At 38.5% G+C, this 17,482-nt stretch overlaps 2 protein-coding genes across 3 annotated transcripts; one reads left to right on the forward strand and one right to left on the reverse strand.

The window, feature by feature from the left end:
- Positions 1-80: 80 nt before the first annotated feature.
- On the forward strand, positions 81-10,539 carry spsb3b (splA/ryanodine receptor domain and SOCS box containing 3b). Of its 2 annotated transcripts, none has more exons than XM_067435321.1 (7): positions 81-234; positions 3,448-3,545; positions 4,721-4,883; positions 5,809-5,996; positions 6,897-6,999; positions 7,746-7,871; positions 9,430-10,539. In XM_067435321.1, the coding sequence occupies exons 2-7, from the start codon at positions 3,450-3,452 to the stop codon at positions 10,251-10,253; spliced, it is 1,500 nt and encodes a 499-aa protein (XP_067291422.1). In that variant the 5' UTR covers positions 81-234; positions 3,448-3,449; the 3' UTR covers positions 10,254-10,539. The 2 variants fall into 2 exon arrangements, with proteins under 2 accessions (XP_067291422.1, XP_067291423.1); XM_067435322.1 differs by lacking the exon at positions 81-234 and adding an exon at positions 1,535-1,607.
- Positions 10,540-10,844: 305 nt separating this feature from the next.
- LOC137063450 (crossover junction endonuclease EME1-like) lies at positions 10,845-17,309 on the reverse strand. Its single transcript, XM_067434569.1, has 8 exons — positions 16,734-17,309; positions 16,501-16,622; positions 16,265-16,381; positions 15,328-15,446; positions 15,189-15,243; positions 14,991-15,106; positions 14,652-14,841; positions 10,845-13,504 (listed from the first exon to the last, which is right to left on the reverse strand). The coding sequence occupies exons 1-8, from the start codon at positions 17,128-17,130 to the stop codon at positions 13,349-13,351; spliced, it is 1,272 nt and encodes a 423-aa protein (XP_067290670.1). The 5' UTR covers positions 17,131-17,309; the 3' UTR covers positions 10,845-13,348.
- Positions 17,310-17,482: the final 173 nt, after the last annotated feature.

A 17,482-nucleotide genomic window follows, 5' to 3' on the forward strand; every position in this document is an offset into this window, starting at 1 on the left:
CTATGAATATTAATTAGAAAGGTTACCAGGCAACGTCTTCATGAGCTATTTAATATTAATGACCTTCGCCTTTTCCATAGTGTGATTGATGACTGGGCGGTGTTATGTTGTGTGTTTGGTGTGTGTAGATGTAGGTCACCACACTGACACGAACCTGCTATATCACTTACACCAGCTCTGGATGGAAACGAGTGTTTAAAGCAGAGGAAACAAACTCTACGAAACATTAACAAGGTATGTGCGTTTTATATTTAAATTATGTCAACTTTAGTTAAGAAAAAGTTGTATTATAAGTGTCGTGATTTTTTGTGCCTCCAGGAAACAGTGGATATACGTCTAAAATGTTGTCAAGGATGTAAAGACGTTTTCTTGTTCATAATAGTAACAATAATGCATTTTAATACCTCTAACTTAATACAAATTGTTGAAGCATTATAATAACATACACTCTAAAGAATTTTGAGTTATTTTAACCCAAATTTGAGTCAAGCATGTACATTTTTAAATTACATTTTAAACTCAGCGGGTGTGTTTGTCTATATTTGACCCAACATTGGGTTAAAACAACCCAGCAATTTTTTTTTTGAGTGTATGATCATTATTAGTGCCTTATTGATATTATGATAATATTAAGTATATTTCATAGTTTTATATTTAACGTTAGTAGAATTAGTGTTAATATTTGTGTACGTTAGAAGTTGTATTCAGTGTTTTTAAATGTAATTAATATTTAAATGATTGTGCTAATTTATTGTCATATTCACCATAAAATTGTTGATCTACATAATAGCAAGAGCAAGTTAAAATCTATACTTTTGTTTTCTAATTCTTAGTATGCATTCTGTTTTATGAGCTCATATTATAATTGACTGCATTCAGTACGTGCACTTAAAAAGTCAGTGCAGGAATATGTAAGTTACATTTATTTTTTAAATATGCATTTTCCTTATAACTTAATCTTAATGTTGTGTTTACCAGCATCCTCTCCTATCATATTGCTTCTTACACAATCTTGATTTTTATGAATAAGCAGATTGAATGAGAAATGTGCTTATGCCAGTGTAATGCAAACATATTGCGCCATTGCATTTCTCAGAAGCACACAAGTAAAGATGGGCCAGTTGGTGGAGGTATCCAGGGCATGGTACACATTATCCATCAATTAGCGAACACCTGGCTGTGTCGCGTGCACATTAGGACAGAAATAATTAGGACTTTCTATCCAATTATACATTTATATCTGGGGTATAGAAACATTTGAAATGCTTTTATAACCTATAATCATTTAATAAATTAGACATATGGGGAAACAACACAAGGGCATGCCAGTTTCTGTGTTTATGTGTGTAAAGAGCTCAGGTTTTTTAGTGTGTTCTGCTGTGCCAGCCTGGTCTGGTGATGTTTTTTAAAGTTTGGTCACTCTCATGGGTTGTTTTGAGAACTCTCTTACAGTGTAAACATCAGCGATCTGAGCAGATCACATGAAGCATGTAAGACTAGAGTCTCAGGTTTCCAGCCGTGGCATATGGAGCAATCAGAATGAGGCTACAGTGTCAGCCCGGTCAGTCTGTCAGTGCAAAACAAGTTCATGGCAAAGCCTGACATCTGTGAGTCAGCGGATACAGGAACTGAGAAACTTACAGATCAGCTACAGCACTACTGATGGATGGATGGATGGATGGATGGATGGATGGATGGATGGATGGATGGATGGATGGATGGATAGATAGATAGATAGATAGATAGATAGATAGATAGATAGATAGATAGATAGATAGATAGATAGATAGATAGATAGATAGATAGATAGATAGATGGATGAACAATAGGGCTGTAACGATATGCGATATGAAATCGAAATCGCAATACGCAGGTCCACGAACCTGTATCGCGATGTGAGAAGGCAGAATCGCGACACACCCCTTCCAACTGCCAGAATTATCCTTCCTGTCCAGGTCCAACTTTTAAGTCAGCAGTATGGCAACATTTCAGCTACCCGGTGGAGAACAAGGATGGCAATCGTGTAGTTGACAAAAACCACACAATTTGCCGTAAGTGTTTCAAGAAGCTTCCCCAACCGGCTGGCAACGTGGTGTGAGCGTGGCGTTTCTGTTGCGTGCCATCCGCGGGGCGGCTGCCTGGCGTTTTCTCTTTCTTTGCACACCAGAAGCGTGTCTGACGCGGCGCTTCTGCTGGTATTGATGTACAGGAGGCCCTATACTTCATGTTAAATATATATTGCCTATTGATACCACAAAGAGAACGTCGGCAGTAGCCTATTGACCATACAGATATATGGTATTGACGGCAAAATAGGCTACAGAATACTGTACAGAATAAAACTGTTTTGTCCCCCCCATATCGAGGTTTGTATCGTACCGTTGGTCAAAAATCGTGATACGAACCGAATCGTGGGTTTGGTGTATCGTTACAGCCCTAATGAACAATGGATGGATGGATGGATGGATGGATGGATGGATGGATGGATGGATGGATAGATAGATAGATAGATAGATAGATAGATAGATAGATAGATAGATAGATAGATAGATAGATAGATAGATAGAACGATGGATGAACAATGGATGGATGGATGGATAGATGGATAGATAGATAGATAGATAGATAGATAGATAGATAGATAGATAGATAGATAGATAGATAGATAGATAGATAGATAGATAGATAGATAGATAGATAGATAGATAGATAGATAGATAGATAGATAGATAGATAGAACGATGGATGAACAATGGATGGAACAATGGATGGCAGATTCACAGACAGAGAGACAGATGGATGGATTGATGGATAGAACAAAAGATAGATAGATGGATGAACAATGGATAGATAGATAGATAGATAGATAGATAGATAGATAGATAGATAGATAGATAGATAGATAGATAGATAGATAGATAGATAGATAGATAGATAGATAGATAGATAGATAGATAGAACGATGGATGAACAATGGATGGAACAATGGATGGCAGATTCACAGACAGAGAGACAGATGGATGGATTGATGGATAGAACAAAAGATAGATAGATGGATGAACAATAGATAGATAGATAGATAGATAGATAGATAGATAGATAGATAGATAGATAGATAGATAGATAGATAGATAGATAGATAGATAGATAGATAGATAGATAGATAGATAGATAGATAGATAGATAGAACGATGGATGAACAATGGATGGAACAATGGATGGCAGATTCACAGACAGAGAGACAGATGGATGGATTGATGGATAGAACAAAAGATAGATAGATAGATAGATAGATAGATAGATAGATAGATAGATAGATAGATAGAAGACAGAGACACGTATGGATGGATTGATGGATAGAATGACAGATATGTGGATGGATGGATGGATGACAGACAGACAGACAGACAGATTGAAATAACAGCCTCATTGTGTTGTTGTGTTCAGGAATGTCGTGGAATCTGTATGTTGTCAGTGAAAATGTCCCGGAGACTGAAGCCACGCCCCTCAGCCCAGAAGACAAACAGGCCGTCGCAGCAGCACAGGTGAGCATGAGTGTGTGTGACTCCACACGTGCTGCGGTTATTTCTGTCTGCTTATTTTAAGCTAACTAGGACCAGCTTTACATTACCTGGGCATCCGGCCAATCAGAGTCTCAGATGAACGGTTTACAGTGACACAGCATGTGCTGCCAGTGTTCGAACTATATCGTGGCCTTTGGGGGAGCCCACTTTTCGTGTGTGTGTGTGTGTGTGTGTGTGGTGGGGGGGGGGGGGGGGGGGGTTGTGCGCATGGAAGAGAGGACGTGTATATTCCTTCACACACTGGTGAACGGGTCAATCTATTGCTTAATGCATTGCGGAGACTCTTAATATACAATTTACAATCATTAAAGAACATCTCTGATTTTAATGAAGGAAGAAAAAACAAGAATTGATAGGTCAAAAAGCCAACAAATAGTCTATAAACAAAGCATCCGGCTGTCTTTGAGTTCACATGAATGGTTGAAGTTACTCGTCAGGCTACAGAAGAATACCATAATTCCTCCATTTAATTAACGTTAGTCTTATTAGGACATCGATAGTCGCGCAGACCTATATCAACCCAGCCACAACACATAATTGGGAATAACATGCCTTATCACAGAATCGACCACAGAGGCCTGGGGTCAGCTTCCTTTGCTGTTCTTCCAGAAATCCAAGATCAAGAAGTGGATATTCGTTTTAGTTTTTTCTACGAACCTTTGCGTTGACATGTACTAAGAATTAGTGGAATTTGCACCGCAGCGCCACCACACCTTGATGGTCATGACAAGAACAGCATGTATAGTTATCTTTATTGAAGTGAATTAGATTTAAATTGCCGTCATGCATGAATTAATTATATATTTTTAGCAATTTTACATATAATAATCCACGATGATCACATTACAGAAAACTGAAATTGCACCTCAAAATAACACGGTGTCAATATTTTTGAGACCCCCCAAAATTTCTCAAATCACGTTTTCAGGGGAGCCCATGTCTTATTTAGGGGAGCCGAGCTCCCCCTAGCTCCCCCGTAGTTCGCACCCTGTGTGCTGCACTGCCTTAAATGAGCATCTTAGTGAAGAAGATAATGAAATAAACTTAATAGGCATAAAAAAGGCTTTATTTTCTTAATGCAAAATATTATTGCTTTTGATTTTAAAATGTGACACAAATTTTGTTTGTGTGTGCAGTCGGAGGCTGACTCTTCAGTGTATGAGGCCGTGACGGTGTGTGTGCCGGCGGAGATGCCCCCCGTGGTGCCTGTGACGGGCGAGTCCTTCTGCCAGTGTCCAGCTCAAACTGAACTCAGCTCGGACGCCCAGGTCAGCTGCACCTGTGGAGAGGAGGAGCAGGGTGAGGTTCATCTGTCAATCAAGCTTTTGTGATTTGCACTTTGCCATACACAACCCTTCAGAATTTGGGGTCAGTGAGACATTAATATTTTTATTGGGCGGATGGATGGATATAGATTGGATGGATGGATGTAGATAGGTGGATGGATAAAAAGGAAGAAAAAGAAAGATTGTAGTTGCAACAGCGGTTTGAGAAGGAAATGCATTATTGTGAGTGACAGTAAAGACATTTATAATGTTACAATAATGTATATATATAATGTCTTTGAACTTGATAATCAGTTTTCACAAAAATATGAAGAAGCAGCAGCACAACTGTTTTCAACATGGATAATAATCATAAATGTTTCTAGAGCATCAAATCATCATATTAGAATGATTTCCGAAGGATCATGAGACACTGGAGGAATGATGATAAATTCAGATTTGATCACAGGAATAAATTCAAATTAAATTCAGTCACTTCATTCAAAAAACTCATCTCTTCCATGAGCACTTTCTCATCATTAAAAAAAATCTAGCTCTTCCTCCTCTATTTTTCTCTTTTCCTCCCTATTCTGGTTTTTGCTACTCTGAGTAATATCCAAATCTTTGTTTTTAGAGCACTTTTGTGTTTTTTTCATCTCTTCATGACATAATGACATTTTGGATAATTTGAATAAAAGCGTCAGCCAAATGCATAAATGTAAATTACACTTTACAATATATTCACATAAAATAAAAACACATAAAAACAGTTATTTAAATTGCAGTAATATACAGTTTTTACTGTATTTTTTTCAAATAACAGGGTCTCTGCAGGTCTTAAAACATCTTAATTTGACCTTCCATAATTTAAATGATTAGTTCACTTCAGAATTAAAATGTCCTGACAATTTACTCACCCCCATCTCATCCTTGGAAATCATGGGTTGTGATGTGTTCAGGATGTGATTGGGTTTGGGATGAGGAGGGCAAAGCTCCGTCTGTGTCTCTGAGCTGCTCTAACCGGAAGGTGAGCTTCCACTCGGAGTACAGCTGTGGAACCGCCGGCATCAGGGGCGCCAAGGCTCTCGGTGACGGACAGCACTTCTGGGAAATCAAGATGACCTCACCGGTGTACGGCACCGATATGGTGAGATACGGAGAGTACAATACGGATCATCTAAGCAAATATGCCTATATTATTATTATTAAAGGGTTAGTTCACCCAAAAATGAAACTGATGTCATTAACTCCTCCCCCTAATGTCGTTCCACACCCGTAAGACCTCCGTTCATCTTCACACACAGTATAAGATATTTTATTTTTAGTCCGAGAGCGTATGCAAGTGTATGCACACTATACTGTCCATGTCCAGAAAGGGAATAAAAACATCATCACAGTAGTCCATATGAGACATCAGTGGGTTAATTAGAGTCTCTTGAAGCATCCAAAATACATTTGGGTCCAAAAATAACAAAAACTACGAATTTATTCAGCATTGTCTTCTCTTCCACGTTTGTTTTCAATCCTTAAATAAAGATTCAAACGGTTATAAATCAGTGAATATTGATTCATGATTCGGATCGCCAATGTCACGTGATTTCAGCAGTTTGACACGCGATCCGAATCATGAATCAATACGCTGATTCATAACCGTTTGAATCTTTATTTGAGGATTGAAAACAAACGCGGAAGAGAAGACAATGCTGAATAAATTCGTAGTTTTTGTTATTTTTGGACCCAAATGTATTTTGGATGCTTCAAGAGACTCTAATTAACCCACTGATGTCTCATATGGACTACTGTGATGATGTTTTTATTCCCTTTCTGGACATGGACAGTATAGTGTGCATACACTTGCATACGCTCTCGGACTAAAAATAAAATATCTTAAACTGTGTGTGAAGATAAACGGAGGTCTTACGGGTGTGGAACGACATTAGGGGGAGGAGTTAATGACATCAGTTTCATTTTTGGGTGAACTAACCCTTTAAGACATTCGTAAATATGTCATATATATTTTATGCATCTTGTGTGTTCATGAGCACAGATGGTTGGTGTCGGGACATCAGAAGTGAACCTGGATCAGTTCAAACATAGTTTCTGCAGTCTGTTGGGCAATGATGAGGACAGCTGGGGTCTGTCCTACACAGGTGAGGTCAGAGGTCACATACTTCAGGATCACATACTTTAATTAATTCAATAATATTTTTTATCACAACATTTATCATATATCATAAATTTTATATTATCATTGTACCTATTACTACCTGATCTAACCCTTAAAATTACTAAATGGACTAAAAGTAATATTTTGACTTTAAGTTTTATATACATTAACCATTCAAAAGTCTTTTTTATTATTATTAATTAGTACTTCTATTCAGCAAGGATGTGGTAAAATTGATCAAAATTGACAGTAAAGACATTTATAATGTTACAATAGATTTCTATTTCAAATAAATTATTAATTTTAGAATTCTGGAAAAAAAATGAAAGCAAAAATATGAAGCAGCAGCACAACTTTTTTCAACATTGATAATAATCATGAATGTGTTTTGAGCAGCAAATCATCATATCAGAATGATTTCTGAAGGATCAGTGACACTGAAGACTGGAGGAATGATGATAAAAACAGCGTTGATCACAGGAAGAACTGACATTTTTCTCTATTCACATAGAAAACTTGTTGTAATAATATTTCACTGTTTTTACTGTATTTCTGATCAAATAAATGCAGCCTTGATGAGCAGAAGAGAATTCATCAACATTAAAAATCCTTCTATCGCCAATTTTTTTACAGAGCAGGTTTACATTTCTGACTGTATTTTAGGTATTTTCTGGTAGTATTAATGTGACTTTAATCTTTGTATTTTAATCTACATCTATGTTGGTATAGGTCACCTCCATCATAAGGGGTCAAAGGTGAACTTTTCTTCACGGTTTGGTCAAGGGTCTATAATCGGGGTTCATCTGGACAGCTGGCACGGCACCCTGAGCTTCTACAAGAACCGGCGCTGCATCGGTAAGACATGCATGACCTCTTTTCTTTCCTTTATGAATGCATTTCCTTCTCAAACCCCTGTTGCAACTACAATCTTTCTTTTTCTTCCTTTTTATCCATCCACCTATCTACATCCATCCATCCATCCAATCTATATCCATCCATCCATCCATCCATCCATCCATCCATCCATCATCTACCTATCTATATCCATCCAATCATCATCTACCTATCTATATCCATCTATCCATCCATCTATCCATCCATCATCTACCTATCTATATCTATCTATCCATCCATCCATCATCTACCTATCTATATCCATCCATCCATCATCTACCTATCTATATCCATCCAATAATCTACCTATCTATATCCATCCAATCATCATCTACCTATCTATATCCATCCATCCATCTATCCATCCATCCATCATCTACCTATCTATATCTATCCATCCATCCATCATCTACCTATCTATATCCATCCATCCATCATCTACCTATCTATATCCATCCAATAATCTACCTATCTATATCCATCCAATCATCATCTACCTATCTAAATCCATCCATCCATCCATCATCTACCTATCTATATCTATCCATCCATCCATCATCTACCTATCTATATCCATCCATCCATCATCTACCTATCTATATCCATCCAATAATCTACCTATCTATATCCATCCAATCATCATCTACCTATCTATATCCATCCATCCATCTATCCATCCATCCATCATCTACCTATCTATATCTATCCATCCATCCATCATCTACCTATCTATATCCATCCATCCATCTATCCATCCATCCATCATCTACCTATCTATATCTATCCATCCATCCATCCATCCATCATCTACCTATCTATATCCATCCAATAATCTACCTATCTATATCCATCCATCCATCATCATTTACCTATCTATATCCATCCATCCATCATCATTTACCTATCTATATCTATCCATCCATCCATCCATCCATCATCTACCTATCTATATCCATCCATCCAATCTATATCCATTCACTCATCCAATCTCTATCCATCCATCTATCCATTCATCATCTACCTATCTATATCCATCCATCCAATCTATATCCATCCACCCATCCAATCTCTATCCATCCATCTATCCATTCATCATCTACCTATCTATATCCATCCATTGATCAATCCATCCATCATCTTCCTATCTATATCCATCCATCCATCCATCCAATCTATATCTATCCATCCATCCATCCATCCATCCATCCATCATCTACCTATCTATATCCATCCATCATCTACCAATCACCATCCATCCATCCATCCATCCATCCATCTTCTACCTATCTATATCCATCATCTACCTATCTATATCCATCATCTACCTATCTATATCCATCATCTACCTATCTATATCCATCCATCCATCCATCATCTACCAATCTCCATCCATCCATCCATCCATCCATCCATCCATCCATCCATCCATCCATCCATCCATCCATCCATCCATCCATCCATCCATCCATCTTCTACCTATCTATATCCATCCATCCATCATCTTCTTTGATTCTGTCAGGCATAGCAGCAACTCACTTGCAAAATAAGCGTCTGTATCCGATGGTGTGTTCGACGGCGGCCAAGAGCAGCATGAAACTGATCCGTTCACATTCTGTGCCCACCACACTACAATACCTGTGCTGCACACAGCTGCGCCAAATGCTGCCCAACTGCGCAGACGCTCTGCGTGTGCTGCCGCTGCCGCCGGGTCTGCGTCTGCTGCTGTCTAACCAGCTGGGATGGGTGTTGACCCTCGGCTGCACCGACGCCTGCGCAGACAACAGCGAGGACAAGGCCACACAAACAGAGGATGGCAACTTCGACAAATACACAAGTCCCTTTCCTCCCCACAATCCCTCTGGCACTGAACGCGTCTTTATTTCAAGCTCCTTCCATGATAACCCTGGTTCTTACTGCAGTAAAGACGACCCTCTTGATTCTCCCTCCTGTCTTGAAGCCTCCATATATCCTGATTCTGCTTCCTGTCCAGATAATGCACATTATCAAAACACTGTCTCCATAGTGGATGTCGCCTGTTACTTTGATCCCTCCTCACCCTCTGACCTCTACTGTGGCTCCGCCCCCACCTCTGACTCCCTTCCTAACCCTAAATGCCAACACTGTCCTTGTTGTGACCCCCCGCTCTCTGTTTCCAGTGATGGCCGTAAGGTAAATGACCTCAGTTCTGTGTATAAACCAGAACCCAACGGTTCCTGCGTTCTCGGCTCCTCCTACACTCCAACAGGCCACACCTCCTGGCCAGACTCCGCCTCTGAGAGTGACTCGGATGACTTCTCCTCAGATCTCGAGACATACAAGAGGAAACGCTGCCGCTGGACATGAGACACAGAAAGTTTACATGTAAATAAAGGGATAGTTCATCGTTTACTCACCCTCATGTTACTCCAAACCCTTCCCTGGTAGGTCAGCCCAACTCACAATATGACTTAGTGCAATTATTACATAATATATGTGAAGCATGGCATTGTGTTCATCTACACGAGTGCAGCTCAGGAGCAGATTTTGTGTCTCATCCATTAAAGGGTTAGTTCACCCAAAAATGACATTTATGTCACCCTAATGCCTCCTCACCCTAATGTCGTTCCTCACCCGTTAGACCTCCGTTCATCATCGTAACACAGTTTAAGATATTTTATATTTTAGTCCCAGAGTATAATGCAGTCTATGCCCACTATACTGTCCATGTCCAGAAAGGGAATAAAAACACCATTACAGTAGTCCATATGAGACATCAGTGGGTTAATTAGAGTCTCTTGAAGCATCGAAAATACATTTTGGTCCAAAAATATCAAAAACTACGACTTTATTCAGCATTGTCTTCTCTTCCGTGTACCTCCAAAAAGATTTAAACGGTCACAAATGAGTGAATCGATCAATGATTCGGATCACCAATGTCATGTGATTTCAGCAGTTTGACTCGATCCGAAATGCTGAAACCATGTAACCCACTGATGTCTCATCTGGACTACTTTGATGATGTTTTTATGAGCTTTCTGGACATGGACAGTAAAGTGGGCATTGACTGCATTATGCTCTGGGACTAAAATATAAAATATCTTAAACTGTGTTTCGATGATGAACGGCGGTCTTACGGGTGTGGAACAACATTAGGGTGAGTCATTAATGACATCAATTTCATTTTTGGGTGAACTAACCCTTTAATGTGCTGCATAGCTGTTTGGATCACTTATGAAGTGCAGAAACACAACATGCGCAACCAACCATCTTCCCAAAATTGTAGAGAACTGCTTATAAACCATCAAAAGAGAAAGGATAGTTCACCCCCCCCCCCCCAAAAAAATGACCCCATGATTTACTCACCCTCAAACCATCCTAGGTGTATATGACTTGTGGAAAAAGTGTAACTGGCGTGACGATTACGTCGGATGTAGTGTAAGTGTGTTTTGAAATGCGAGAGGCGCTACACTTTCTGCTTAAGTTGAATATGGTAGGCAGTCCGCCTAAAGATAGATGTTTTACTTTATTACGTGTTGAATATGGATCTTTTTCTTACACAAACCCATCGATTTGCTTCAAAAGGCCTTTATTAATCCCTGGAGCCGTGTGGAGCACTTTTATAATGGATGGATGCACTTTAGTGTGTTTTAAATTTTGGGCTGCCATTATAAAGCTTGGAAAAGCCAGGACATTTGTTAATATAACTCTGATTGTATTCGTCTGAAATAAGATTGTCATACACCATGGATGTCTTGAGGGTGAGTGAATCATGGCGTAATTCTCATTTTTGGGTGAACTATCCCTTTAAGGTCTCCGCTAAAACCTTTATGATCTAACGTTTAAAAATGAAGAAATTAAGACAACAGTAAATATTAGTATTGTAATTTTACAGCTGCACTGTCAAATTGGACTATTATTATTAAATAATTTTTCTCTAATTCTTTATTTTACAGTGAAATATTATTTTCTTATTTTGTTTATCTTTAAGTAATAATAATAAAAATATATATAATAATAATAATCATGATGATAATCGCAACAATCTAAATCATAACTAAGTTACTGGCATAACTGCTCAAGACCATTGCTTCTTTCTTAGTCTGTCCATTATTTACTAAATCACAGATAATTTTTTTCCCTCGTGCAAGTAACATCTCATCAACATTTCATGTCCTACAGAAGAAAGAAAGTCATGGGTGTTTGGATCAACATGAGGATGAGTAAATGCCATAATTGTCATAGCTATGTGAACTATTCCTTAAATATGAACAGCACACAGTTCAACCCAAAGCCTCATCCTTCGTCATTTCCCTTGCCAAACTATCAAACATCATCCACTGGACTTGTTGTGAATTATAATTGTCATGAAATATAGTCAATCAAACTCATCCTCCTTTTTCTTAGGTTTCTTTTTCTAATCATTTTTAGGGTTCAGAATGGAGTTGAAGATTTAAATTTCTTATAAACTTGCTCATTTCCAGTGCCAATGTTGCTAGTCAGGTGAAGAGTTCAGGTAGATCAAGATATGCCAAACATCTTATTTTACTTTCCTTTTAGTTGAAATCTGAAGCTGTGGCCTGTCTCTGATTGGCCATAAGTTGTTTGAAACCTCAAAAGCAGCAGATTACTTAAATGAGACTGTAAGTACTCTCAATATATGCGCTGTACAGTATCTCCAGCATTTGTGTTTGTTCATTCAGACTCATAGAGATGGGCTCAGAACATCAGAAACTTAATGAAAAACTTCCTGGCATCTATACAATCCAGCACTGACCTACAGTAGATCAATATCTGAGCCTGTCAACTGGTCTGTTAATTAAAGCGTTACAGTATTTTATCGTAATTCAATACCAGAGAGCTACTATGACAACTAAATGCATATCTGATTTGATAAACATTGTAGATTGTATTTTCAGATATGACTGTTTTCTTCCTTCTGTATTTATTCACTTAACTTTTATTCATTATTTTAACTTTTACTGATCATTTTGATTGATTTATCATTTAATGAGTGAATGATTTTGTACTCTTTTGCATGTTTTCTTACTGATTACATTGTTTTGCGGTTAAAAAAGACAACAATAAAAACGCTAATTTCATAATTGCATGTTTTTGACTAAATGTTTTTTGCCCGGCATGTTTCTTAAATCTCTCCAAACATATGAAGGTATTTTTATGCTTTAGTACAGTCAAAAAAAAAAACATACACACAACACCTTTAATCTATATGACAATCAAACCAGTGATAGATGGTGCATATGGTGCTTTGCTCACAAGGCAAGGCAGAGTTATTTTAGTATCGTTGAAATGTTACAAAACGTAATATTACATTTTTCAAGTATTTATAGCAAATATGTTCATTTTGATGGATGAATGTATTAATTTAGAAGAAGTTTAATCTTCTATAGTCTGCTGGCTATAAAGTGCAAAATTAGTTTTTTCCTTCCTCAACCCTGGCCTTAATCCAGCAGTAGATGAGGATTGTGGGAAGTGAAGAGGCGATGTATACGGCCAGCGAGCTCGGGACCAACACGCCTCTCTTTGGCTCCGCCTACTACAGTGAGATCAGCCAATAGTCTGCGCCGCTCCTCCTCAGATGGCAGCTCCTCATAGGCCTGTTGGAGCAGGAGAGGAGGAGAATGAGGGCCAATGAAGAGCGGCCAGTTCGGTTTTTTTATGCCCTTCACTCGCTAAATTCCCTCTGTCTCGTTCACTCGGATGTGCGTCTCCTTACGTTGCATGATTCCCACTACTGGAGGAAACTTTGCAATGGACGAAACTGGAACAACCTAAACCGTTGATCACTTGCAATCCACTGTGGAGTTGATTTATTTGATTTATTTTTCTTTTACCAAATTGTTTAATGCAGCATTCTGTAATGTATATAGGTGTGTTTGAGTTTTTTTTTTTTTTTTTTTTAAATAATTAAAATATCCTAGAGTTGTTTGTGATGGGGTAAATTAGACGCGATATGTGGTGACGTCACAATCGTGTTGCATTGTGGTATATGAAGCTGCCTGAAGTTCACAAGTACATGTCTTAAAGTGGAGTGGAGCGCAGCACCAGTTTCTGTTGAAGCCAATACGGAAGTAATTTAAACTGCAATTCATTGACTGGTCACTAGGGACAGGCTCCAGAAGGGAGCAGAATCTAATTGCGCCCCATGTTAAAATTAATTTACAACAGAAAAAAAACATTTACAGTCTGGTACAAACTGTGGTTTTGGTCTATACGGCTAATTTTGCTCTTCATGACAACTGTGAGGGAGGTGAATTATTTTATAACTCATTTGTTTACATTATATAAAGCATTAAAGTTCTGGATAATTAAGGGCGTGGTTATGAGTGGCAGGTAGATTGACGTTTGTCTGATGTCTGTTAGTCATTAGGCTTGTTCGAGATCCATTGGCGCTGCGCAGACCGATCGGTGTATGACATCAAAGTACAGCGAGAGAGATTCAATAGCATAAGGAGTAGTTTGCTCTACAATCGTTCTCGCGGTACTTTGATGTCATATGCTGATCGGTCTGCGCAGCGCCAATGGATCTCGAACAAGCCTTTTGCGTCACCTAAGCTCCGCCCACATCCCGCCTCTTTGCCCATTTTCTGTTATCTGGGCGTGACACGCAAAGACTCGCTCGCAAGATGGCAACACCCAGCTTGTCTCAACTTTACGCTTCAGAATGGCTTATCGAAATCATATGGGTGACGCCACGGACACTACGTCCATATTTTTTTTCCTTCTATGGTGAACACACATTACCTTCAGCATGAGCGAAGGGGAGGGGTATGCGCTCGTCACGGCTTTGGCCATGGCTGGACTGACGCGGTTCAGCTGCTGAATCTGACGTGTCCAAACCTGAGCGAGACCGTGGCCGTCTCTGTCCACTCGCACACCCGCTGACCACGAGCCGTCCATGCAGAAACCCAGATCAGGGTCGCCACACAACGCCCTGAGAACAAAAACAGAGCCTTCTGCATAATGACACACAAAAAGCAATTCAAAATAAATATTATACAGCAGTTAGATCTAATTTGACAGAAAAGGTAGACCCAGGCCTTTTGGATGCTTTATTTAGTGTGATGTCTGTGTAAAACTCACTTGTAAGGTCTCTTAGATAAAGCCTTGGTAAGTGCAACCACATGATCGGTCACTTCCTGCCAGCCCAACAGGAAGTGAACTGCCACATTCCAGTAGACCTGGAGGTGAACCAACAGCTGCCCATCACAGAAACAAGGCATGGTTACCGGAAGGTTACATTACTGAGAAATCACAAGGGCGATGACAGATTTATCTGACCTCTTCTCGGTCCAGATGATGCTGGTCAAAATCATCTTCACCCCAAGATCCTGATCTGTACACACATGCACTTATACAGGTCCATTCTATCGCTTCATATTATGAGATTTAACATTAAATAGAGAGATTGTGTGTTTACCGTTGCTGATGACTGATCATCACTAGAATTGTAACCACTTTCCCTGCGGTTCTGGTCAAGTACTTAGAAAGATGCTGCAGCAGAGACTCCGCCCCCTCATACATGTCACCAATAAGAGTCTAGAATGATGGAGATATACAGTACTGCTCAAAAGTTTGGAAACATTACTGTTTATAATGTTTCTGAAAGAAACCTGCATTTATTTGAACAAAAATACAGAAAAAAACAGTAATATTGTGAAATATCAATTAACAACATTTTATTTATTTATTTGAATATACTTTAAATTGTAATTTATTCCTGTGATCAAAGCTGAATTTTCAGCATCATTACATTTCAGTGTCACATGACCCTTCACAAATCATTCTAATATGATGATTTATCAATGTTGGAAACAGTTGTGCTGCTTAATATTTTACTTCTTTTTTTACCTGTGATTTTTCCCATTTTTTTAGGATTCTTTGATGAATAAAACGTTTTTTTTTAAAGAAAGAAAGAAAAAAAAGAAAAGAAAAAAAGAACAGCATTTATTTCAAATAGAAATCTGTTGAAACCATAAACACTACCATTCAATAAGTAAAAATAATACTTTTATTCAGCAAAGAGTGACAATTTATTAAAAAAAAAAAAATCTGTTCTTTTTAGCTTTTTATTCATCAATGAATTCTAAAAAAAAAAGTATCAAGGGTTATAAAATAATATTCCAACATTGATAATAACAGAGTATTAAATCATATTAGAGTGATTAGTGAAGGATCATGTGACACTGAAAACTGGAGTAATGATGCTGAAAATTCAGCTTTGATCACAGGATTAAATTACATTTTAAAGTATATTCAAATAGAAAACTGTTATTTTAAAATGTATTCATATTTACCAATATTTTAAATGGTACTACATATTGTAATGATATAATAATAATATAATAATGACTGACCGACTGATTGGTCACTGTTTTATGTGACATCACCATGTGCTCAAACTCATTATGGGATATCACCATCAGGACCTGATCTTCTTCAATAACTCCATTTATAGCCTCACCCTCAGTTTGCTGTGTACAACACACACACACATAGAGAACAAACACTTGCTGAGACATTAATTAGCTGTTCACAATAATAATGGAACAAAATAATGGACAGACTAAGAAAGAAGCAACAGTCTAGTGACCTGGAAGGCTTGTCGTGTCCAGCAGATGCTGTTAGGAAGACCTTGATTCTCTATCCGGTTCCTCCACTGCATCCCATCCAGAGTCCTGAGCAGTTCATCACAGCCTGCATCCCTCAGCAGCACTGAAGAGAGAAAGAAACACACCTGTGTCAGAAGATAAAGTAATAATAAACTATATATAATCAAGCTTTACCAGTGACATCTGCACCTCCACAGTGGTCAGAAGTTCTCACCTGCATGAATGTGAGCTGTCAGACTCTTGATGAAGTTTTCAGGCTTTAAGAGGATCAGTCTCTCCGCTGCCTCTTTCCTTCTCTGCTGCTCTTGTAGTTTCTCCTCTTTCAGTTTGTCCTTCTCCTCTCTCCTTCTCTCTTTGGCAGCTTTTCTCATGTCCAGCTCCTCCTGCACCTCCTCTCGCGTCCTCCTCCGCCTGCCGGAGATCTTCACTCCATCCGCGTTGATGCTGCCGTGTTCCGCCCGGGCTGAGGCTGAAGTGTGTGTTTCATTTATAGACGAATCCTGATCGAGTATCACACATGATGATGATGTTGATGATGAAGGTTTATTTTCATCACTCTCATTCTCCGAATCTGAAATTTCCCACGCGTTTGCTCTATGGACGGCTGACATCCCTTTAAATTTGCTCCCGGTATTTTATTATAATTATATAAACTTGATATACTTAAATATACAGTATGTTAAATGGTCATTATGTGTAAAATAAGCCTGACCAGTTATTATTTAATGTTTTTTTATTAGCCCCGCTGTCAGTGAGAGTTTGCAGGCGTTTGCAGGCTGCGAATGTAAACAAATACGGGATGGTGAGAGGGACAATACTACTACGGATTGCGTTTCGAAAATTATTAAAATTTGCGGGGGAAATGCAGTAAATATTCATTTGTTTGTTTAAATGTAAGATTTTTTTTAATTAAAATATCCAAAAACTACTAGAACACTTTATATATTTTGTTGATTTGTGAAC

The sequence above is a fragment of the Pseudorasbora parva genome, chromosome 24 (genome assembly GCF_024679245.1).
Source record: "Pseudorasbora parva isolate DD20220531a chromosome 24, ASM2467924v1, whole genome shotgun sequence".
Taxonomy (NCBI): domain Eukaryota; kingdom Metazoa; phylum Chordata; class Actinopteri; order Cypriniformes; family Gobionidae; genus Pseudorasbora; species Pseudorasbora parva.